This window comes from Colossoma macropomum, unplaced genomic scaffold (genome assembly GCF_904425465.1).
Source record: "Colossoma macropomum unplaced genomic scaffold, Colossoma_macropomum, whole genome shotgun sequence".
NCBI classification, from domain to species: domain Eukaryota; kingdom Metazoa; phylum Chordata; class Actinopteri; order Characiformes; family Serrasalmidae; genus Colossoma; species Colossoma macropomum.
In genome coordinates this window covers 34,316,593-34,342,397 of record NW_023494795.1, presented here as the reverse complement: position 1 = coordinate 34,342,397, position 25,805 = coordinate 34,316,593, and the positions used below count along the sequence as shown (strand labels likewise).

The 25,805-nt window shown below is 39.7% G+C and overlaps 2 protein-coding genes across 3 annotated transcripts in view; one reads left to right on the top strand and one right to left on the bottom strand.

Moving 5' to 3' along the window:
- wasf1 (WASP family member 1) overlaps positions 1 to 2,658 on the top strand; it is a 110,425-nt gene extending 107,767 nt beyond the window's left edge. For both annotated transcript variants that reach the window (XM_036582297.1, XM_036582296.1), the window contains one exon: positions 1,238 to 2,658. In XM_036582297.1, the coding sequence (XP_036438190.1) occupies positions 1,238 to 1,395 (158 nt within the window). In that variant the 3' untranslated portion in view covers positions 1,396 to 2,658. The remainder of the gene's footprint in view (positions 1 to 1,237) is intronic.
- A 19,762-nt stretch (positions 2,659 to 22,420) lies between these two features.
- On the bottom strand, positions 22,421 to 24,380 carry LOC118816203 (G-protein coupled receptor 6). The gene is made up of 2 exons (XM_036582721.1): positions 24,121 to 24,380; positions 22,421 to 23,625 (listed from the first exon to the last, which is right to left on the bottom strand). The coding sequence occupies exon 2, from the start codon at positions 23,607 to 23,609 to the stop codon at positions 22,584 to 22,586; it is 1,026 nt and encodes a 341-aa protein (XP_036438614.1). The 5' UTR covers positions 23,610 to 23,625; positions 24,121 to 24,380; the 3' UTR covers positions 22,421 to 22,583.
- Between the last annotated feature and the right edge of the window lie 1,425 nt (positions 24,381 to 25,805).

Sequence of the window (25,805 nt, the reverse complement as noted above, 5' to 3'; positions counted from 1 at the left end):
TCTGTTTCCATGCGCAATTTGTGCTGGTCATCCTGTAACCCTTCATCAGTGGTCAGTTCCTGATCACAGGATGCTGTTAGCTGGATATTTTGGGTTGGTGGAATATTCTCAATCCAGCAGAGATACAGAGGTGTTTGAAAATCTCAGTAACACTGATATACCTGATACATTAACCAGTGCAACATACACTACCATGCCACTATAGTGTTACTGTCACTGCCACCCAAATAATGTCTGGTTCGTGGTACTGTGGTGGTCCCTTTCTATTGCTGGACGGAGCAGAGGATGGCTGATAAATTTCCCAGCAGAACATTGCATCAGACTCCATCCACTGTCTTGTCTTCTTCCGACAGTGCTTCCTGGTGCGATCACTTCCCCAGGTAAATGGTGCACAAGTACCTGGCTGCCCACATGATGTAAAAGAAAATGGGACTCATTGGATCAGGCAGTGTTCTTCCATTGCTCCAAGATCTAGTTCCCATTGTATACGCTTTTGACAGTGGACAGGGGTTAGCATGGGCACTCTGACCAGTCTGCAGCTCTGTGTGTTGTGACACATACCTTCTATATAACCATCATTAAAAATTTCTGCTTTGTGCCACAGTGGCCCTTCTGTTGGTTTAGACCACATGGGATAGCCTTCTCTGCCCTCTCACGTCAATGAGACTTGGGCGCCCAACATCCTGTCACCTGTTCAGGGTTTGTCTGTTCCTGCACCACTGCTGACGAGCCTTGTCATTTTGTGGGGCTGTAATAGTTTGCCTGTCCAAGTCGCGTTTAGGTCCTCACGCCTGCCCATTTTTTCTTGCATCCAACACGTCAACTACAAGAACCAACAGTATGCTTACCATCAGCATTATGAGATAATCAACATAATTCGTTTCATCTGTGATTGATCATACCACATAAACTCCTCGGTGTATATGGTCGCTGTGCCAGATAAAATGGGCAATGAGTAGTTCATGTAGCGTTTGTTATTTACTACACCTCTTGTATCTTCAGCCAGTAAATTCTCTGATACCACAGTAATGCAGTGGCATTGATTGATCTCAGTGGGTATGTGTTGTTGACATGATGAATTTACCGGTTGTTGATGACCATATGAATGCAAACAGCTGGTAGTTACGATGTGGCCATGTGACAGTTTTCGTACTTCATGAGGTAACTGGGACTGTCCGATGCAACATTACACAGACCACGTCTTGAGTGATCTCTCTTTTCTCTCGCTCTCTTGCAGGTATCCAGCTGAGGAAGGTAGAGGAGCAAAGGGAACAGGAGGCCAAGCACGAGCGTGTGGGCAATGATGTAGCCACTATCCTGTCTCGACGCATTGCCGTGGAGTACAGCGACTCGGAAGATGACTCGGAATTCGATGAGGTTGACTGGATGGAGTGAGAGAGGAGAATGTGAAAGAGAAGTGGGGGATGTTAAGCAGGGAAGGAGAAAGAAATTCCCATTTAACAGATGTGTCTCATTTAACTCTTTGTGTCCCTCCTCCATGGTTCTCTGTGGTACGTTTGGGAGACTTCCTGACTGCGGTCGTCTTTTTTCTGAATGCTTTGCTACACTATATAATTCAATCTATGTTGCCATTCTCAAATTTTTTTAACTGTTCTTGTAGGATTAATGAATGAAAATAACCCAGCTGTTTTTTATCTTGTAGCTCATTTTAAAGGGGGGACAAAGATTCACTGTCTCATTGTTTATTCGTATGAAGCGTTACGTAAAGGGGCGGTGAGGAGCACCTTATTGAATTCTAAGGCAATGCTGCCACCTTCTGGTTGTAAACAAAACTGGAGTGGCATTTTTTTAATTTTGTTGTATTTTACATGACAAGGAAACACATTTCATATCTTAAATAGGCCAGTAAATGCCTGTATGGACCAAGGCACATACCTTGAAAATCAGCGTGATGGTTCATAAAATAAAAATCGGACGCAAATCTTTTTTCATATCTTTGAGGAATATGTGATATCATGTTATTGTAATGATTGTAATAAGAAAAAAAGTGGAGATTCTTGTTTGTTGTAAAGATTTGAAAATTCTTGGGCATAAGATAAATAGTAAGTGTTAAAATGAAGCCTGTGAGAGGCATGAACTGCTGTGCTTTATCAGGGCTCTAGAAACACTGTTCTGGCCTACCCATCGAGGCATAGATGTCTAGCACTACAGCAGAAAAAAACACTACAGAAGAAGACACAGATATGTCCTTGCTGTCCCAGTGCTTAGTGATAATAATGAGGAGCATCGTGTTTGAAAACAGTATTGAACAAAACAGATGGACCATCACAATTTATCATTTCTACGATTTAAGTTTGTCGCCACCCGCCGGTCATCAGCGAATGAATGACCCGCCATCTACCTGTGCGTGTTCTAACTGAAAAAGACTTTGCAGTTCATTTCTCTTTCTTCTGCCTTATGGTTTGCATAGACGTGTCGTTAAGTTGATGAATGTACTGTGCTGTTACTACTTTTTGCCTGCGTTCCTAAGCATTAGCTGTTTCTATGTTCCAGCCAGGAAAATAATAAAAAAAAGAAAAAAGATGAAGAAAAAAACAAAATATGAACTAAAAGTGTACACCTTGTAACTTATGTAACTGTTTAATGTAACAGTTTGCTTGAATTAATAAAAGCTAATGTTATGTTTGAGGTTCTTTTAAATGTAGTTGTATTGCCAGCTGGTCATATGTAGGCATGTCCTGTTGGTATTTGTGATATCCTTTACTAGTATGGCTCACAGATTGTATTGTAGCGCTGTTCAAAGAAAAGATTAGTGCTCCAAAATTAAACTCTGACTGTTGTAATTCACCAGAAGAGGGTGCTACAATATCAAGGTCAGAGCAGGATGTCTTTAATCCCTGAAATATTTAAATCAAATTTGATTCAAATTTGATTGAGCCAACTAGGCCTCTCAAGACATTGTCATTCTGTAGTTGGCATCATGCATACATTAGAAACTTAGGTCTAGTCTTGTTTTCTCTATGAGAAAAATTAATTGCATTTTTGAAAATTGCTGCTATGTTCCAAAGCTGATATGTTTTGTCGTACAGACATTTTCCCTCCAAACGTCCACAAGGATCTTCCGAATTATAGGCTCATTAAGGAGCCAAAATACCATTACCCCCCCATGCAAACTACTGTGTGCTAAAGTGACCCCATAAAACAACCTCATAGAAATATCCCACACAAACCAGCAAGCTTCGTCAAATGTGGATTGTATATATGCAGCATTTTTCAGGTTTGGAGCATTTTAGTTTACCAAAAAACAGCATGAATTTTTGTCTTCTGCTTAGACCCAGAGTTCCTAATAGGGGCAATAAATCATAAGCACATTTTTTTGACAGACAACAGTGTGATGCATAGCTGAAAACAGTAGGACCTCAAACCATATTGCATTGGTAAGTTATCTCAAATAGACTTGCTTATGTGACTTCTAACACTGTTTGACATACTCTTATTTATAAAAATGGACAAAAGTATGTTGCTAGAATAGCCATTATGAGCAAACATCTTAAAGTCCTACTTTTGTCCATACTTGTGTCAGTTGTTATATTGTTAGATATAGTATGTCATACTGTGTCCAAATTTAATGCAGGTGCTGCTTACTGCACTCTTTAGCGGTATGAAGCTCAGATCTGAGAGCTCTGTGGCTGTGAGGGATGACTGGCTGGCAAAATAGCATACTGAGACTATTTCACCACATTATATAACCCAGTAGACACAGTTTTCTACTATGTTCCATAATCTTCACTTTTGACTGCATTTACAGATGACTTTTACGATAAAGGTAAGGCTAAAAAGTACTGGTACTCCAAGATGGACTCCACACACCAACCACACCCCATCCTGCTAAGCATCTGAGATAAAGAAGACCAGGGGAGTGAGGACTTGTCAGCAAACCAGCTTATTCAAACTCCTTCACCACATTATACAACCCTAGATGAAGAATTGTTTTTAACATTTTAACTTTTTTTGTTTGTTTGATAATATCACATATTTTTAACTGTATTCAGTGATGACTTTCATAAAAAAGGTTGAAAAGCTTACATCACCCAGTAAGGTAATCCCTGGTGGTCTTGCATTCAAATATAGACCAAGTTCCACCCTGCTTAGTTTTTGAGATCAGACAAAGGGGTCCAAGCACTGACCAAGCCCCACATTTCTGAGATTAGACAAGATCAAGGGTCCTCAGAGCTTTTGAGCCATTGTTTGACTGTTCGCTTTTATCTTCTACAATGATGAAAATAGTGCTGATGTCACCACTTGGTCAATTTGTGCAAATTTTGATGTGCCTGACTTCAACTTCCAAGGGCATTCAGGTGGTGCTTCCTGGTGGAAAACTTGTTTTTTCAATAAAATCAAGACCACTTAAAAGCAGCATGACACTGAAGTGGGTCAGCTGTCTCGTTTCCCTTGTTACTGCTCGTTTTCTTAGTTCCTCCTGCTCCTTTCCTCTCCATAACTCCTCCACAATCTTCCAGGGAAGGAGAGGGGCAGAAGGAAAGGAGAGAACATGAGCAGTATCAAAAGTTTCTAAAGAAGCCCAAGGCTTCTCAGGGCTTTTAAGATGCTAGCTGTTGCAAAGCCCTACCCCGCTCCTCTTCTGAGATCAAACAAAGTCGTGGGGTCTACGAGCTGTTGATTACTTAGCTGATGCTGTTTCACAATACAGGTCTTTGAATGAGCAATTTTCTACTTTGCCTTGTGAAACAACTAGTATGGCAATGTTCTGTCAGTGCGGGTGATACAGAGTGTCTACACTGCCCAGTGTGGTGAAGAGGCAATCGCACTCTCCTCATTTGATAGTGGAACAACAGTCTACAGCAGTGTTATCCATATCAAATGATGTCTGAGTAAGAGGTAAGTTAGTGGTACCTATAAGAAATGTTTGTTTTTAGATTTTGTGCAGATAATAATAATAATAATAGACAATTTTTAAAATAAAATAGACTTGATAAAACAGATTGTAGCTTGGCTGACTAAAACAAGTTCCTAGAATCTTCCTGATAAACCACCTATATCAGTAATGACATCTTTCTCTGCTATCAGTTATTAGAGCTTACAAATGTTATAAACAAATTAAGTTTGTCCACATGTGACCCTTTCCCTACTTCTCTCCTTAAGATGGTTTTTGATCATGTTCATTGTTCTCTGTCAACAAGTGCTTTTAAAACTGCCTTGGTGAAGCCTCTGCTAAAAAAGAGTAGCATGGGTCCTTCTGTACTAAATAATTTTAGACCAATTTCAAACCTTCATTTTTTAAGTAAAGTCTTAGAAAACATTTTGTAAAAATTAAATGCAGATCTGGTATCAAACAAGCTATATGAGAAGTTTCAGTCAAGTTTTTGTTCTAATCATAGCACTGAGGCAGCACTGGTCCGTGTTGTGAATGACCTCAGGCTCAGCACTGAGAAACAAAATTCTTCTATTCTGGTCTTATTGGATCTTGGTGCAGCTTTTGGTACACAAGTTTCAAGATTCCACCATCTTGAGTACTGGGTAGGCCTCTCAGGCACAGTTTTAGAATGGATTAAATCACATTTTGTCAATAGACAGTTAATGGTTTCACTGGGATGTAAACCATCCAATCCCAAAGCGGAAAATTTTAGCCTGTAAGGAAACAGAAAGACAGAGAAAACCACTTAAAGGTACATTACACTGTGGAAGTAAGGTATTGTTGCATCAAAAAAGGAGAAGACGTGGGAAACATTGTGAACAGGGAGCAAATGAGAATCGCCACTCAGTGCTAGCTGACACTGCCAGAAAGCAGACAGGTCACTTCTAACCATACAACTCTCCTTTATAGTAGACACTCCCTAACTGCCCTATAATCCAGCACAGAGTTGCACAACCAACATGTTAACACATGTTAAACAAGCATCAACAACTTAAACAACAATAAATACCCTACCGCGAGCGCATCAGGAAGACTAATTAACTGGCTAAGCTGTGTTGCTGTCAGTCACTTTCAATAGTTTCTATGTAACATCAGCTTCAACTGTAAGTGTGTCACACTCTGAGCAAGGTGAATGCACGAAAGGCAGCTGGCCCTGATGGAGTACCTGGCCATGTGCTGGGGTCTTCATGGACATTTTCAATCTGTTGCTGGCCCAGGTAGTTGTTCCAACTCGCTTCCACCATTGTGCCAGTGCCAAAGCATTTGACTGCTTCAGCTCTGAATGACTTCCACCCTGTCACACTCACCTCCATCATCTCCAAGAGCTTTGAAAGCTGCTACACTGGACCTACACCAACAGGTCAGCGGAGGACACCATTGAATTGGACTGGACTGTCAAAACTCAAATGACAGAATGCTGTTTAAGTTCCTTGACATCCACATCTCACCTGGTCCCTAAACTCCGCCATCATGGTCAAAAAAGGTGCAACAACATCTTTACTTCCTATGGAGCCTCAAGAAAGCTTACCTGCGTCCTAGGATACTGGTGGACTTTTACTGCTGTACTATTGAGAGCACACTCACAAACTGCATCTCAGTGTGGTACTGCTCCACACCTGACCGCAAAGTGCTCCAGCAGGTGGTGAAAACTGCCCAATGCATTACAAGTACCCAGTTACCCACCATATACAAAAGTCTAATAAAAGGTGGAATTGAGTTCCACAGTGTAGAGTATAGCACAATAACCAAAAGAAGCCTCTCCACATTTTCTGTATTTTACTGAATGTATTTGCAGAAGTCCAGTATCTGCAGATCTAAGATGACATGCTGGAACATAAACAGACAGACATTCAGTGATATAAGCAGGTGTTAGGTCACTTAGAGCCTTAAAAACTAGGAGCAGAATTTTAAAATCTATTCTGAAAGATGCAGGTAGCCAATTTTCCGCTTTGGTATTGGATGGTTTACATCCAATCCGCGACATCCAATTGATCATGCCTTATGATTTGTAAACAACATTGGTGCAATGCTGAAAAAGCCCAAACCAACAAGCAGCGGCTACATGGGGTGTTTTAGCCTAGCGACAGACACCATGCGACCGCAGCAGTTTGGGCTCTGAAATACTTGTTGTTCTCTGTTAGATTAATCTTGTTGTTTGTGTTGATTGCTGCCTTTTATGTGTGTGTATATATATATATATATATATATATATATATATATATATATGTATATACATAAATATTTATATTTTCCTAGACCCTAGGCTAAAGAGCGGGGTTGATTGTTCCATAACCAAAACAAAAGCTAAGTCTAACTAAGTTTCAAGAGTCTAGGAAACCAACTTGGTTCCCATCCAGTCCCTGAAGAGGCTGAGCCCAGCTTAGTTTCTTAAACCAAAAGAGATCAAGGCCTCCTAGAGCTATTTGGTCATTGGTAAGAGCTAGCTGCCAAAAAATCCTATTTAACCAGTATTTAACTTTAAAAGCACTTGGTAATGCAACATGACCTTTTATCCCAGTACTAATCTGGCCCAGAAGCCACTTGGCAATACTATTATGACTCAATAGATGAAGACTTAAAATGTCAGTCCTCCTTAGTTCCACAATATAACCAATTTTCATTGTGTTCCAAGATGACTTTCAAAATAAAAGTAGAAAACTTTACAGCATGACCCAATGCAGGTTGGTCTTCAATCCAAGCACTGACCAAGCCCAAGCTTCTGAATTAAGGCAAGACTAAGGGCTTTCATAGATGCTTATTCATATGGTGCTGTCAGGCAATAAAGGTCTTTTCAGGTATTTCAGCAGACTATATACATGTGTGTATATATATATATATATATATATATATATATATAGCTGAACAGATGCTGACTTATTTTAAAATTATTTAAGTCCTCTTGTTAGTTCCACAACATTATCTACTTTTCATTATATTTAAAGTTGACATTCAATTCAGGTTACTTCAAAAAGTGTATAGCACCTGTTAATGCTTCCAGCCAAGCACTGACCAAGCCCAGGCCTGTTTAGTTTCTGAGATCACACAAGCCCAAATGTTCCCGTAGCTGTTGTCACTTCATAAGTCTTCTTCTTTGTTCTGCAATGTCATCTACTGTTCACTGTATACAGATATAACTTTCAAAGGGAAGGCTGGGAAGAGATCATGGGTTTTCAGAGCTGTTTGAATGCATATTAGCTGATGTTGCAAGGTAAGGAAATCCTTTTGAAGTATGTCTGCAGTATATATAACCCAATTGATGTGGACGTTTCATTTCTTTTAAACTTTCTTTTCATATTCAACAATATAATCTACTTTTTTTACTATTTTAAAAGATAAAAATAAATATATTTTATAAAAGTTATAAAAAGATATAAAAGATATAAAAGTTAGCCTGAAAAGCCAACAGGATATCATAACACAAGACTGTCTGTGGATCACCACTTTCAAATGGTGGCAAGACATAGATCAGGGCAATATCTATAGCCTTCTCATACATAAAACAATTTCTAAAGATTTGAGTGTTTCCAGGACCATTGTGGCCTCAATAATTTTGAAATGGAAGCTGCTTGGCACAACATTGAACAATACTAGGACTGGCCATCCTGCCAAATTTAACATTCGGGTAGGATGTGGGAAGAAAGAACCCACGATCACTGTAAAAGATCTCCAAAAGTCCTATGCAGAGATCAGCAAAGCTGTTGGATGGACATCCATCTCTGCAGCACTCCATAAAGCAGACCCTTGTGGCAGAGTGACAAGATGAGTAAAAGGCATATAATAGCATGCTTAGAGTTTGCTAAACGGCATGTAAAGGACTCTAGAACAGCAAGCACTATGTCTGGTGAAAAACAGGCACCGCACATTACCTGGCTGATACCATCCCTATGGTGAAACAAGGTGGTGGTAATTTCATGCTATGGGGTGCTTCTCAATGACAGGAACAGGGAGACTGGTGAGAACTGAGGCACTCATAAACACAAAAAAGCCTTAAAAAGCAAACTTATACAAAGAATCAAGCTGTCATCAGCTAAATTAAAAAAGCCAACTAGTTAGCTAACTGCAATTAATATTTTTCTTATTATTTATAAAAATATTAATATCAACATCATATTAAAATCTGCAACAACCCAGTAATACAGTAACCCAGATAAAGCTTTTTCAGCTTCAGGACTAAAACAAAAACAGCAGAAGTTTTTTTGTTTGTTTTGTGTTTTTGTTTGCTTGTTACCCCCAAAATGTGTTACATTTCACCAAACATATTGTTGTACAATTATTAGCAAAAATACATTTTACGTTACATTTATATTAAGCTTATTGATCATTCTGGCAAAATGATATGTTTATATTTTCAGTGCAACTCGAAGTTTCACTTTTCAATCGTTTGGAATTCATTGATTATGGATAACTGATTAATATCAGGGTCTTTCAAAGGGAGAGATCCCAAGATTTGGCCATCTACAAGTGAAGCAGTCACTGAATCCAAGCATGAACTGAGACAAAATACAGCAGTAAGTACATAGTGTGAAGATTTACATGTGTGAGAACTAAAAACGAGTAGCTACTGCTCAGAGCTTTCTGCTTACAGGTCTTGTTAAATGAATGCCAAACAATGTCAGTGCCAAGCACTGTTTGGAGACCAAACCTAGCAATGATGTATCAAATTGAGCCAGAACTTGCAACTTTCTTTCTGACATTCAGCACTTGTAAGCTGCCAATCAACATCAGCTATCTCATTAGGTGAGTCAAAAAACATAATTGGGGTTGGGTTTCCTGAAAGCGTCTCAGCACAGAGATGATACTTCAGTGGTAGAGCGAACATCACACTGAACACTCTCTCTACCCATTAAGATGACCTCTAAGATGTTTTTGCAAAAATGGGCCCTGATTAGTAAAATCTTCTTGTGGGCTGCAGAAGCTTTTATGATTGTTTGTGTGGGCCACAGTGACAACAGTGGTAAAAGTGAAAAAAACAAAAAAACAAAAACACTTATGGAGGATGCAGTGAATTGTTCCAGTATACTGAATATAAGTAGGTGGGCAGCGACAGGCTGACAGGAATTTAGTTAGCAAGCATTAGTTTGTAGCATGTTAACCACATAAATGGCCAGGGCCCATCAGCAGGGCCAAAATGTATTACACACTTCTATAATCTAAGAATAACAGCCAGTTTATACTGAAGTCTCTGTACTTAGTAAAATAATAGGCCTTAGAATGTAATAAGCCTGGGATTTTAAGGCATTAAATGTTGTGATTTTATCACCTTTAAAATAAAAAAAAGAATTAATGCCAGAATTAATCAATACTTATCATTACTTGACCAGTGGTTATTTCACTTTATCAAATACATAAGAGTAGGAATACATAAGAGTAGGAAATGAAGGAAATGAAATTAAGAAAACAAAACAACAGTGATTAACTAACCTTTCTCTGCTGAGATAACAAATTAACAAGTTATACAGAGAAACAAATGGACTACAATCTTTGTAGAACTACAAAGTACACATACACCGACCGGCCACTTCATTAAGTACAAACTCCTTGTATGTACACTTATCTATTTTATCAGGTCGATTTACCATAAAGGTGCACTTTGGTTGGATTAAAATGTCGTCACTGGTTAATAGCTGCGCTGGAAGTGAGACAATGATTATCTTAATAGAGTTTGTCCTTTATGTAGATATAAACATCATTATTTAGAGGTAGAGATAACATCAACAAATTATTTTGGGGTGTAAAAATAGTATTTATAAACAGAGACCAAAGTATTGATGTCTTATTATTTAATCATTAATGTTTTATCAAACATTAAGCCCATCACTGGACGAATAAGATGCCAAAATGCATTACTTTCTTAGTCCACATGATGGTGCTGTGAAGTCATCTCTATATCTGTTATTTAGACAGTGTAGAGCAGTTGTTCTCAATCCTGGTTCTGGAGAACCACTGACTTACACATTTTAGAATTTCTTCAATAAGAAAAATGGAATTGAGATTTGCAATTTGTTTGTCAAGATTATTAGAGGTATACATTTCAATCACAAATGTGTCATATTACATCAAAAAAAGTAATGTCTCAATCTTTAAAAACTGCACATTATTATGCATGAAATATAATATCATACATTTTTACTTGTTATCCTATTGTACATCTAGTTTTGCCGTTTGACTGTATATCTGGCTGTAAGTAATACTAGTGTCTTCTACCTGGTTCCTGTGGAATACTGGTGCTGTTCTCAGCTCCTCAACAGATTTCCTTTTACTGGCTGATGTCTAGTTTAAGGGCTGAAGGCCGGCATTCATAGGCATGGTTAAGTGGGACTTTGTGTCAACAACCAGACGTCTTTGGTTTTTGGTCTGAAATTTTCCTACAGATACAATATATTGAAGGTTACTGCTGAAAATTCTAGGCTTAATATATTTTACCATTAGCATGTTGTGCTGATAAGGCAAATCTCAAAAGGCAGACGCAACTTAGTGTATTGATGAATGTAAATGTGGAGCAGTTTACAAGAACATTCAAATGAAGCTGAAGACTTGGTAGACTTTTACTAGCAGTGGGGACAAGCCACTGTTCTAGATGTTTGTGACTAAATCATCAATATAAAATATGTGCTGCTTTGAAAGCAGCAGGATTTAATTAGATTATAATCAGGCCTACATTTTGATATTTCATGTAGAAATACCAATTCAATGTTTTAAGAGTCAGGAGCACCAAATACACTAAATATGATGCATATTGTATGTACTGTACTGAAATATTCAGTGTGTACAACAGAGCCCCCAAATGGCACAAAGATCTTACTACAAACACAGTGTGCTGGTTCTTTGCATTTTTGGCTTGAGAATGAGAGTTTTCAAAGGTTATTTTAGAAGCACGTGCTACAAATGTTGCTCAGTGACACTAAATGAATAAACTAAGCATTTTTGTCTCATAACCTTTATTTCATTACACTAATTAGAAAATCTCTGACGGTACAAAAATCTTGAGGATAAAATAAACCTCATTACAGGTGGTACTTGTCTGCTTCCTATCTCCACCGCTGTGAACAACTCTCTAGAATGGAGTAATTCATATCAAACTGCTCTGGATGACTGAAGAACATAATTACACAGATGTTTGATGTGATATAAATAGATACAGATCACTGCAGATGAAGAGGCCCATTAAACAAACAAACAAATTTGTGAACATTTTCATTTAGAATCTCTTCAGAAATAGCCTACATTCTGAACAGAACATTCATTACCTGTATGCGGCAGCGTAATGCCACGTGCAGAATTTTTTTTTTTTTTAAAAAAATCTGAGAACAGGCAGCTTTCAGTGTGTTCAGTGTACCCAGCTCAGACCGCTTTGAGGAGAGGTATAAAGTGCTTTACTGAGCACTGCAGCCAGGCCTGTCTGTGTTTCCAGGAAGAGAGGTGGTTAATCATCATACACTCATGCACACACACACCTGTGCCTGCACTAAAAAATCATGAACTAAGCACTCTGGGTGCATTAAGAAAGTGGTCATGGAAGAAAAAAAATTAGATATTCCTAGTCACTAACCTGTCTTTTGCTTTGCCCACAGATTTTCATTAGCTAAGTAACGGAAATACCACTGTACAGAAAAGTCCAGAACACACTGACCCAACGTTTTCCAACAAACACTGACAAACTCAAATGTTGGGTTGGTATGCCATACTTGTGTGTGATGGCTATAATATCTCAAAAATGTTCTCCCCTCATTCACAACAGAATGCTTTCCACTGTTCATACAGTTCCAGAACATCCTTTATCACACTGATCTACAAACCTCTGGGACAGTGTGTGTAATGCTAATAAAAAAGAAAGGTGATTATTGTGAATTAAACTGAAAACAGTGCAGTACAAAAACATGACAGAATCATGCTGATATCATGTGTTACACTGCCTTTCCTTTTAATGGCACTTAATAACTGTTTTGGGGTTGAAGATACCAACTGAGCCCATTTTGAAAGCAGATTTTTTTTTTGCCATTTTCCTGTTATACAAGTTTTCAGCTGTGCTAAGTACGCAGCCTTCATTGTCATATTTCCTGCTTCATAATGTGCCAGTTGTTTTCAGCAGGAGACAGACCTGGACTGCAGGCAGGCCAGTCTAGCTGTTGTAATGTGCAGAACATAGCTTGCGCTGTCTTGTTGAATAAGCATGAACATCCCTGAAAAAGGCAAAGCATGTAGCTGCTGTTGGAACAAAACCTCATATCTCCATTTTTGTTATTTTTCAGTTTTTGACATAATTTGAAAATGCCTGTTGCCCTTTACATGGTGTTTAAATTTCATGATGAATGGACCAAAAGAAACCACCCAAAATTATTTAGAAAAAAGGTCTGGTTACACTGACTTACATTAAAAGTAAAGTATGTTTTTTCCTTCTCCTGTAATGTTGCCATTTTGAAAATATGAGTTTTTGTTCTGACAGCAGCGATACATTAGCAACACATATTGCTCTAAAATGTGTATATATCTTTCATTGTTAATTGGCACTAATACACTCGCATACCACATAACAGACTTAGTTTTTGAACTGGCTGGTAACAATCTGAATGGGTCTTTTCTTCTTTGGAAAACACAGCGTTCATTATTTCCATAAACAATCTGAGAGGTTGTGTCATCAGGCCACATTACATGTTCCCACTGTGCTTCAGTCCATCAGATGAGCTTAAATGAGAACCAATTTGTATTTATAATTAAATAGTTGAGATGTAGACAGAGTCGTTTAGAGTTGTTTGGTGTGAAATGTTCCATTCTAGAACAACTGAGTCAGAATTATTCACAGTGGTGGTGTGGAACCAGACATCCACCTCTAAAAGCTCTCTCACACAAAGTTATTACATGAAGTGGTTATGAATACAATGTCTGATGTCTGATATGTTTTACGACAGTTTTGAGAGAAGACTTTGATCTAAAACATACTTTCCAAAGAAAAAACTTTACCACTATTTTACTATCATACCAACATTCCATATAAAAGCTTAGACATGTGTAGGTTCACCGGTGGTTAAGGATAGTAAATTAAATGGCTATATTTGTGTTGTAGACATGGCATGGCATTCAGAGTGGTTTGGTGTGAAATGGTTGATTGTAGAGAGTCAGATTTCCTTACAGTGGTGGTGATAGCAACCAGGGGTCAACATGTCTACAACACAAATATAGCCATTTTATTTAATTTCCAAAACCACCAGTGAACCTACGCGTGTCTTCTGAGTTTTTGTATGAAATGTTGATGATGGTAACATAGTAGTAAAATCTGAATATAAAAAGTTTTTTTGGGGGACTATTTTGCCTCACAATGACCCAGGTCAAAAACTTCTCAAAAGATAAACAATTAATGTAATAACTTTCTGTGAGGGAGCATTTCACACCAAACCACTCTGGACAACTTTGTTTACATCTTTACTTTGTTTACATCTACCATTTAATTTTGCTGAAATTATGAAAAATCAGTGGAGTTCCTCTTTAAGCTCAGAGAAGGTGATAGTATTTCTGGATGCTGTTGACATATGGCTTTGCTGTGCATAGTACTTGCATTTGTAAATGTACCGACAAACAGAGTTTATTGATATTGGTTTGTCAGAGTATTCACAAGCCCATGTGGCGACATCCACCACTAAAGAAAGCCAGTTTTTAACGTATTGCTGTCCAAGGGATTGAAGGTCACATGCATTCAGCTGTGTGGCCATTTCAACAGAGTCCCTGAATCTTTTAAGGATGTTACGCACCATAGAGGATGAAGTACCCAAAATTCTTGAGATTGCTCAATAAAGAGCGTTGCTCTTGAATTGCTATATTAGTGGCTGGCACATTTTGTGGTGGTGGGCCTCAACCTATCCTTGCTCATAAAGGACCAGGCCTTTCTTGGACGCTCCTTTTAAACCAAAGAATGATTACATCACCTGTTAAAGATGTTTTTTTTTACCATTTTACAACATTCCTAATCTAACATATAATTCTCTTCCCATTCACACTTTTCTACGCTCTTAAAAAAGATGGTCCTTTAAGAGTTTTTTAGCAAAGACCAATATAGAACAATAAACACGCAAAGAAAGGGTTCTTTGCATCATGAAATGGTCCTTCAGATTGATGTACAATGTGTTTTATATATATGGTTCTATATAAAACCTTTTTGAAAATGGTTCTATATAGCACCAAAAAGGTTTCTGCTATTGTTACAAGCTTGATGTCTTTTTTTAAGAGAGTAGAATGTTCTCTTCCCATTCACTCTGTTCTACAATGTCCAGTGTTCTCTTTCATTCACAACTCAAGCAAGCTGTCCTCCCGCTCATACTGTTTTAGAATGTTCTCCCCATTCACACTGCTTACAATGTTCTCCCCAGTTCACAGGATGTTCTAGGAGGTTCTCCCCAATCACAGTGTTTTCTTCCATTCATGCAATTGTAGAACGTTTTCTCCTGTCGTGAACATTCTCCTTCATTCACACTGGTTCATTTGGTTTATGAGTTGTTTTTCTAAACATTTTAAAGCCCATGGCCAACATAAGAATGCTTTTGTTGCTTATGTTTGTTGGGTCAGTGTGCACTGGCCTTTTGGACATGTAAACAATACAAGTGGGTGAAAAAACATTGATGTCATTCCCAAAGCCAAGCCTGAGGACCCACTTGCGTTGCAGATTTTTACAATTTCTCAACTAATGAAGAGTCTGGTCACTGGCTGACATGTTGAATGATGTATTGTAGCGTCAGCTCAGAAGACGACACAAAAAACATAGCACATATCGGCGAATGCGTTTTTATTTTGAACAGGCACTTCAACAGGCAGCAGAGAAATGCCCAGTCCAGAGCTAACCCCAGCGTGGGAGGACACGCCAAGCAAGGATAGACACTTCTAACAACTAGTTAACTGCAAAGCCCACCCTCCTCAGACACTGTTTACTCTAAGCAACACAACTACACTAAAAACAGTAACAAACAGCGACAATAAGCGTCCTTCTTACCCGGGAGGGTGACACGCTCCGAGAGCCTCTTTGCATGGCCTCACCCCCAAAGCTCATCACAGCAGCGTGGTCCATGGAGGATGCCACAGTATATAATAGTAGCAAAAGCTCATAACTGTTGCAGAACATAAAGTCCAGGAGCATGAGGAATGGCAACCACTGAGTTAGATGCCAAAGGTCATTTCTCTACACTTGAATGAAAAGTCAGCTAGAATCAAAGGCCACAAAAGTCTCTTCTTCTTCTATCGGCAGTTTTCTAAAGACCACCAAGGCAAGGCTGTCCAAAAAAACTGAAGTCAAGAAGATGAAGCAGAGAAGAAAGAAGCTCACCGATGACTGGAAAGTTCAAAGAACTGCTGTCTGTAAATTTCACTTTTTTTAACTTAGTCTGCCAGAAAAGGGTTTGAAGGTTTCAGGGCCAACAGGTAACATAGTTAAGCAATAAAGTTAAGCGGCATCCTTTTTGACATACCCTCTCAGACTCTTAATTAACTAAGCTAAGGCACTCGTTCTTCAAACGATGTGTCAAGACAACCCTTTTACTATAGCCTAGATGTTCAACATAGTTGCAAAAATCACTAAACAGCAGTCATTTGAAACATGGATTAGTAGATTCTTTAGAAAGTTGTTTTATGTTTATTACATTTTTATTTTAGGTTTTAAAAAGCTAAGCTGACTACAAAGTTATTGTTGGCAGAACAGAATGAGTGAGCACTGCATGTGCACAGAGACTGAAGCATTTACTACACTTTGCACTCTCCTCAGCCATCGCTGCATGCATGTTTATTTTAGCAGTACTCCGGATATTTCTGGAAAGGATGAGTAGTTGGCTGAAATCCATATGTGTTTTATTGTCAAGGTGTAAGTGGTTGTTTCATTCGTTTTTTTCTTTTGGTTCAGGGAGGTGAACTCTATCTTGAGTAAAATATTGAGGCGAGTAAAATCTAAAAATTGTGACGCAGTATATTACAGGCAACTTTAGTTCCATATGCAAGGCACTATGTTGCATGACCGATCACTAATTAATTGTTGGCAAGTGAGTTAGAATCAAAAGCCACAAAAAAGTCTCTTCTTTTTCTTCTACTGCCAGTTTTCTAAAGGCCCCTAAGGCAAGGCTGTTCAAAAATAACTGAAGTCAAGAAGAAGAATCAGAAAAGAAAGTTTACCCGTGACTGGAAAGCTCAGGAAAATGCTGTCTGTAAATTTATTGTGCCTGAGGTATGTTGGCAAAACTGACCTCATAGCATAGATGTTAAATATCGGATGGACACCACATTCCCTGAACCTTAATTGTTGGCTTACAGAACAGGAATAGATGTTTACTGTAATTACCTTAGTATGATTGAAGTTGCACACATGTTGCTGTTCTGCCATAATTTCAATGCAATCAATTTATACACAGTGTAAAAGTCAACCTGAAATCAAAATTGACCTTTTTTAAACTTGTTATTTCATACCCCTAGTCATATTAAGCTCAGATCATTACTTGACAAAATTCTTGCTTTCTTAATCTTCCAACAAAATGACTCTAAAACATTATCTGGGTTTTGGTTATGTCTTCATGCACCAGCAGGCAGGAAAATTAAAATAAACCATAATCTTGCACCTCCCTCTCTCACCACCTCCACCCATCATCGCCAGTAACACTCAGCTAACTCAAAGACACTCCCTGATACTGTGTTTCACTTGGAATCATGTGGTGGTACAGAATAAAAAGCATTATGATTTCTGATTCAGATTGACTTTAACAAGAGTAGTTCAAGTTATATTTTATGCAAATATTCTGGACAAACCTGTAAACCTCAGTATTGTTTACACCTGCAAAACTCAGAGAAACTCATTGCCTTTTGATGACAAAGAAAGAGAGACACATTTTGTGAGCTGTGAAGTTGGTTTTATTTTTGCACATTTGGATTTATTTCTTGAATAGCTTTTGAACAGTAGATCAAAAAAGATTCTTGTGTAAAACATTGTTGTTAGCAACCAAGAGAGCCAGCTACCTTTTAATTTTTGCATCTGTAATATATGCAGAACACGGTGACTTCTGTCAACTGTTGTAACCACTATGAGAGCTAAAAGACCATCTACAAATTACAGCATTGGGGAGTAAGCACACCATGCCTTATAGAGTTTTTATTTATAATAGATGTGGGGTCTCAAAAGAATACATCTGCAAAAGAATTTCATGTTAAAATCACAAAAACGTTCTCCTAGAAACAAGTTCTCCAGAACTGCAGAGGATTGAATTCTGAATTTACTCATCGAACGTGGCATGAATATATATCATGAAACGCGAAATGTCTAGATGAGATTTTTCACATCAAGACTATACAACTAAACACACTATACGATTATCTTCAAGTGACAAGTGACAGTTTGATCTTCTAAACTGGCAACTGTTGCTATCAGGGAGGCTATTTTCCATTTTGGGAAAGGAAAATGAGAACAGAGATTAATCACTTTGTTCAGGAGCTAAAACTTTATGAATAATTTTGCAGATAGCTTGTATGTCTGTAATCCAGTTTGAGCTGGTTTTGGAGATGCAGCACCACCCATGAAGAAGCAGAAGACTAATTCTTTTAATGGTTGTCCGAAAGGTTTTGTTGCTGGGACACAGTCGATCGGCCATCTTGGGTGTCACCATGCCAACAACAGAGACAACAGTGGTTCATGTCACCAGCGAAGGTTTGCAAAAATTGAACAGATCTCACTTTCTATCTATCACTGTATGTGTATACATTGTATACATTGTTCTGGAACTGGCAGCATTTAGCAGCAGATAGTAGAAGAGTGTGTGCGTGAGTGAGAGTGCTGGGTCAGTGTGGGGTACTGGTGTAAGATTTTCAGTAGCTGTGATTTTTCTTGACACATCAAAGACAGAAAGGAACGGGGGCTGGAAAATAAAACCATCTGCTCTGCTGCTGAACTGTAAAAATATCCTGGTTTTGGCTGTAGTAATGACAGTATTGCTGATGCTGCAGGCTAATGGCGATGACGCCAGACATGAGTGTGATGTTTCACAGTGGGACTGTAAAAGATAATTAGAGATTCAGATAGAGCGAGTGGGCCCAGCACCACTGAATTAAACATTAAACAGCGAGTCAAGAGGAGCAGGCTGCTGGGTGACAAAAACTCCAAAACGCTAATGACCGAAAGACTCGGTCATTCGCATCTCAACCACTGCCACAACAGCACATTTGACATGATTCATGCCTTTTTACAGTTATTCCTTTCAAAAATGCAATAAAGTGCAGTCATTTCAGAAAGGAAGAAGACAACAAAGGACAAGAACCAGGACAAGAAGAGGAAGAAAGACAAGGAAAACAAGAAGGGCAAGGAGAAGAAGAACCAGGACAACAAGAAAAAGGATGACAACAAGAAGAAAGAGGGCAAGAATGACAAGAAGAAGTAGAAGAAGAAGAAGAAGAAGAAGAAGAAGAAGAAGAAGAAGAAGAAGAAGAAGTGGAAGAAGAAGCATAAGAAGAAAGAGAAAAAGGACAGCAAGAAAGAAAACAAAAAGAAAAAGGACAAGAACAAGAAAAAGAAGAACAAAAAGAAGAACAAGGAGAAGAAAAAGACAAAGGATAAGAAAAAGAAAAAGAGAACAAAAAGGACAGCAGGAAAGAAAACAAAAAGAAAAAGGACAAGAACAAGAAAAAGAACAAGGAGAAGCCTAAGGAGAAGAAAAAGATGAAAGATAAGAAAAAGAAGAAGGAGGATAAGAGGGACAAGAAGAAGAACAAGGACAACACAAAGGACCAGAAGAACAACAAAATGAACAACCAGGACAAGAAGAAGAACAATAAGGACAAGAAGAAGAACAAGAAGATGAAGAACAAGGACAGAGAAGAGAAGAAACGGAAAGGAAGAAGAAGAAGAAGAAGAAGAAGAAGAAGAAGAAGAAGAAGAAGAAGAAAAGTGCTATATGTATGTAAACAATGTGTGCACAATTGAACACCTGTGTCAGCAACGAGTGCACCTGTAGCTGAGTTCACTAGTTAGAACGGCTGCTTAGATAGTTTTGGACATGTAATGTATCTGCTTGCTATGACTCTAAAGGCCCAGAAGGTTCGAGGCTATTTCAGCACAATGGACAGCGGCTGTTGAAGATGACAACAGAGGTGTTCCAGACACGAGCCTGCTTCCTATGGTTTTAGAACAGTCAAGCTGGGGGCTGATCAGTGATGTCACTTTTTATAGAAGCCAGCAAAACAGTGAGCCATGTTCTCGTGTGTGTGACAACACTGAGACTAGTCCCTCACACCAGCCGCCAGAGCGCGTCATTCAGCACTGCTACAGACCATCACACACTCCCACGTGCGCGCTGGATAAGCAGAGCCAACTGATTCAGTGCGATGTGCGTCCCTGCACCCACTGATCTTGGAGGGGGCAAGAGCCATGAAATAGATGGAAAATGGTGCTGTGAGTCAACATGGAGACCGCATGGAGATTTACTGTGCAACACAACACCCGTAACACACCATTTACAAGGGTGGCGAGTAAAGGGGGGGCATCCCCTGGCTTTCTCTCTTCTCTCTGCTCTAGCGTGGGCACACGAATCGCTGTTTAAACATGGTCTTAGATAAGCCCTGCAGACAGGGTACATCTGTCTGAAACGCAGCGATTTGTTGTGCTTTTTAAAGAAGTCCAGCCAAAACCATGCACATGAACCTACTAGTGGCTGAAAATGCATTGTCCACAGGGTGTCGTAGGCATGAAGTTTTATCATGGTTTACCAAGTGAAACAAACAAAAAACCCAACAAACTATGTAGTAAGATTTATAGACATACATGTAATATTCTGAAGGTTACTTTTAATACCAATTATGTGTTGATTGTTATACCTTTTATAGAATTTGTTCCTTGTATAATGACATGGCATTCTTTATTTTCGTTCTGGAAGCCTGGTTTTCACAGTCTTTATGGGCATCATGTCTTTGGGTTCCTCTAGATTTTTCTTTTTCAGGCCAGGCCTATAATACTGCACCTTTTAACCGTGAGCTGTGAAGGTCACCCTAAACAGCTGTACAAACATTAAATAAAGCATGGGATCACAATATGACTGTAGTGGGACTGTAACTAAAGAATTTCTGGTGAAACTGCAACTCATTTGATGAAAAATGTAATAACATCCGTAACAACAATACTGTGTGTGTTGAATATCATGGTATACCTCAGTACTGAATATTGGTCTAAGTGCTTGTAAAACTGTCATAATTGTCATTGCCCAGTTATAACTGTAGTCCAATACACCCTTAACACCTTAAATTTCAGACTGCATTCCATCAGCTTTAATTCTCATCCTTATTTCTATATTTAAAATCAACACACAAACTTGCTTTCAGAACAAGCATTGGAAACTTGACTTTTCAACTGAAAAGTTGACTTAGTCTTTTATTTTCTTCAAGAAATGGCCCAGAACTCAGTATAGTACAAGGAAAGAACAGGTGTGTGGAAATGCAAAATACCTTAAATAAAACAACAAAAAACAGGGTTTGGGACAATTTTTGGATACAACATCTAAAATAAGTAAGTTTCCTCCCTTTTTTCAAGAGAGGTCATTGTGTCTTTTGAAGGTTGGGTCAGTCAGAGGACTAAGTTTCTCAGCACAAAAGCTATCAAGATGTTATGGCTATGGTCCATGTATGCAAAACATCCCCTACAGGGAAAAACTTAAAATATGACATTTTTCTGCAAATCTTTGTGCACACATTGTATTGTCTGCTGAGTTTAACATATTGGAAGAAAAAGAAACAAATAATAAATGTGCCATAACTTCTGCACAGGCCACATTTTATGTTTTTTTTCCCCCAATATGTTAAATTCAGCAAATAAACAGTAATTGTGCATTACAATGTACAGACGTGTGTTCTCTGTAGACGATGTGTAATTATTTTCAATGAAACATGTTGTTTAACTAGGAGCACCCAAAGTTTTGCATATGACTGCAAATGATGGGGAACACTATGAATAAGGTTTGGGTTGAAAAACAGTGAACAACACCTATAAGGATCACTCAGTGTGAGAGAAATGAACTTTTAAGTACAAAAAGAACGTTTTAGAATTGTTTTATTTATGTTCTCTGTCTCGTATAAAATACAGTCATAGATCATTTTACAAGATAAAAAACTTCATCACACAAATCACTCTCATCTTTAAATACAGGCCTACACAATACTGCTTTGGCATTTAAAGTCTTAAATAGTGAATAGTAAATGGTAAAGTGCTATTTTTCCCCCACTGTCGATGGTTAAAAATACATTCTCGATGTTGAGTTTGTTGCTTCGTCGACCACAAAAAGTCTTAAAGTCTGTTGTTCACAGCATTGGGACAGACTCTTGGCTGGCTCGAGTCTCATAAAGTGCAATTGCGCGACAGACAAGCGTTGGATTCACACCTTCTTTTAGCAGACACGTCAACGTGAAGCAGGGGTAAAAGGCAAAGGCAACACTGCGTCGCTCTCGTAACAAAACCTCGTAACATCGAAACTTTACAGGAGCAGGAAAAAGCACTAATATTTTTGTTGTGTAAAAAGATTTTTTCCTAGTAACCTTGTACCATTTTTATTGGCCCATTAGTTCACACCATGTAAAGGGTAGCTGGCGTGTTCAAATGGTGCAAAAACAAGTGAAAAAAAGGAAAAACAACTGTTAGGAGGTTTTGCATCGAGAGCGCTGATTGGGTGCTGTTAAGGAAACTCTGCCGGCAGCTCTAGACCTCGCTTGGTGATCTGGAGCGGTAGGACACGTTGGCGTGAAAGCAGCCGCAGAAGAGCACATAGATCGAGCGCTGGATCTCGGCGTTGCGGTACGCGTAGATGATGGGGTTGATCATGGAGTTGTAGGTGGCGGGCAGCAGCGTGGCGTACGTGTAAACGGCCGGGTACTCGCGCTCGCCCACCAGGCAGTAGACGGCGAAGGGCAGCCAGCTGGCGCCGAACGTGCCCAGGATGATGGCGAGCGTGGACACGCCCTTCTTGGTGGCCACGTAGTGCGAGGTGGCGAAGAAATGCTGCTGCAGCGCGATCTGGTGCGCGTGGTGACACACTATCTTGCAGATGCGCACGTACAGGCTAAGCATGAGCGCGAAGATGACGAAGAAGGAGGCAGCCAGCAGCGTAACGTTGGCGCGCCGCAGCGGCCGCACGATGCTGCAGGACTCGGCGTCGTCCAGGCAGTTCCAGCCCAACACGGGCAGCAGGCCGAGGCCCAGAGACGCGCCCCACGCGCCCACCAGCATCAGGTGAACATAGTGAAGCGTCTTCTCCGACACGTACGTGAGCGCGTTGTAGAGCGACAGGTAGCGGTCCACCGTGATGGCCAGCAGGCTGCTGATGGACGCCGTGAACGAGGCCACGAGGAAGCCCACCGTAATGAGGCTGATGGTCTCAGAGGAGATCACGTACTGAAACACAAAGTTCAGGATGAGCCCCACGCCCGCCAGCAGGTCCGCCGTGGCCAGGCTGCCGATCAACACGAACATGGGCGTGCGCAGCGTCGGCGTGTAGAAGATGATCGCCACCACGATGGCGTTCTCGCACGCGATCACCGTGCCAGACAGGCACAGCATGATGTCCCACGGGTTCACGGGGAAGTCGAGGAGGGATGAGGATGAGGAGGAGGAGGAGGAGGGGGAGGAGAGCGCGAGGCTGCCGTTGCCGTTGAAGGCCTCGGCTTCCACCCACGAGGCCACGGAAAGCCCCGCTAAACTCTCATTGGCTGTTGCGCTCTCGTTCATCTCTATGGTGATCGCCCTGAAAGAAAGTTCAGAAAGGGTCTTAATGTAAAGTCAAGCAAGAGGGACAAAATGCGTGATGGATGCATAAGTTAAACGAGTTAGATTAGCCTTCAAACGAGCCGTTTAATGAAAAAAAGGGAAAAAAAACGAAGACTGGACAGCTAATGCAGCTAATTTTATAGGCATTAAAAGAGAGTTAGAATTATTATACAGAAAAACAAACCGTGATGGATATTAGTTTGTTCGCGAAAGAGCTGAGATTAAAGGCAATGCCTTTTACAGACTGTTAAAGAAAACTGAGCGCGATAGGTTTGAATCTTTTAAACATGAAACCAAATGGAGTTAAACTGGCTGCGGCGCTGTCCGCGGTGCTGAAACGAGGGACTTCTCCAAAACAGGCGGGCTGCACGCTTACGGAGATCAACGCAAGGTTGAAAATGTAAAACGATAAGAAACCACAAAAACTACCCCAGAAATCAACTAATGCATAGAGTATCAGTTTTGTGCGTACCTTTTCTTCACATGGAGGAAAACTGGACTCGCCTTCCTTGCAAAAACTGGTCAATAGGCTGCTTCTTGGTCCTTCAGCGCTCTCTTAGGTAAAACCCTTGTTCCTGCTCCAGTTCCCGGGCATGGGAGAACTAATGTAGAAGGGGGCCAAGCACGGCATTGACCATACACTTCTGCACAGAGCACAAGGAGAGTGTGACTGGTGTTTGTGGGAACCGCGAAGACCGCTAATAAACCTGAATGACGTCAAGACTCTCTCGCTCTCTCTCTTTCTCGCTCGGTCGCGCGCTCCCCCCCTCCCCCTCACTCACTCACTCTCTGTCTCTGTGAGTGGGTGATGTTAAGACAGAGCATGCTTAATACTGAGAGAGGCAACGTACCAGTTTTCTTTAATCTCATTTAATGCAGATTTGTATAACCAGGCGCCATGATTTTGCTAGCATTATAACAACAACAGGCTTTAATGTTTATCCACCCTCTAAATTAGTGTAAATCAGCACCATTTAGTCGAAGTGTCGGAGTCCATTTATTCTGAATTGAAACAAAGCCAACACCTTCTAAGATTTCCACATCTCACTAAACTAGTAATGAGTTTTTATCGATCCTGGTGCTGAAGTGCACTATTTGTCCAAAACTCTGCACATACCTGCTCATTTCTTCTGAAATGAAGGGTATTAATAGGGACTCCCTTCCCTTTGCTGCAATAACAGCCCCTACTCTTTTGGGAAGGCTTTATACTAGATGTAGGAACATAGCTGAGAGGATTTGATTGCATTTGGCCACAAGTGCATTAGTGAGGTCAAGTACTGATGTTGGCTGATTAATTCTTCTGTTTTAACTAATCCCAAATCTGCAGTTCTGCAGTTCAAACCTGCTCCATTGCCTGATTCTGGGAGGCGCTTTATACCCCTTTTAGCCGACACTTGGCATTGGGCATGGTAACCTGTCTCCTACCATTCTATTGGCAGTCCTTTCCTATAGAGATAATAAAATATATTGCCAGCAGCACCTTAAAGCCCCAGTCTACTCATTTTCATGATTTTCTTCTAACTATTATTTATTGTTTTTGTGATGTTTTCAGACAAAGAAAGAATGTTGTTGGTCTTTTCTGTTGAGAATGACTTTTTTCTGCCATTTTCTTGTTCTATTTGAGTTGGGCAGGACTAAATTTGGTGCAGGTGATGGCAGATCTAGTACCAATCAGAAATAGCAATATGTATACGTAAATGCACAGCACACAATCAGACACACAAGAATTTCTCCACAGTGTCTGCAAATATGAGTGTTGACTTGTAACAGGAGCTTGTGTGACCTTCATTTTAGAAGCACAGTCCAGTAGTTAGCTAGCCTCCTATAGGTTATGAATGTAACATGAGTGCTGAGTGTTCAGATATCTGACATGACATGTCCATGACCTACCTGTCATAAGATGAAAGCATGAGTTATCAATCATTAGCTACAAAATGTACACAAATCTCTAAAATGACAATTAGACAGCCTGTTTTCCATTTTGCAGTTTTTTACTCACCTTTTAGAGACCAGTCAGGAAGAGTGATGTGGTCTGTTTTCCTATGAGGGGTCTCTTTTTCTTCAAAATCAAAGGTGTAAGTCTGAATTACACTGATACTTTGTTCTGAGTGTGCTACTCTACACACCTTGCTTCCTCAAGGGTTCTTTAGTAAAGAA

What these genes read in the sequence shown, in the direction of transcription:
- LOC118816203 (XM_036582721.1), bottom strand. Translation starts at nt 23,609, where the DNA reads ATGAACGAGAGCGCAACAGCCAATGAGAGTTTAGCGGGGCTTTCCGTG.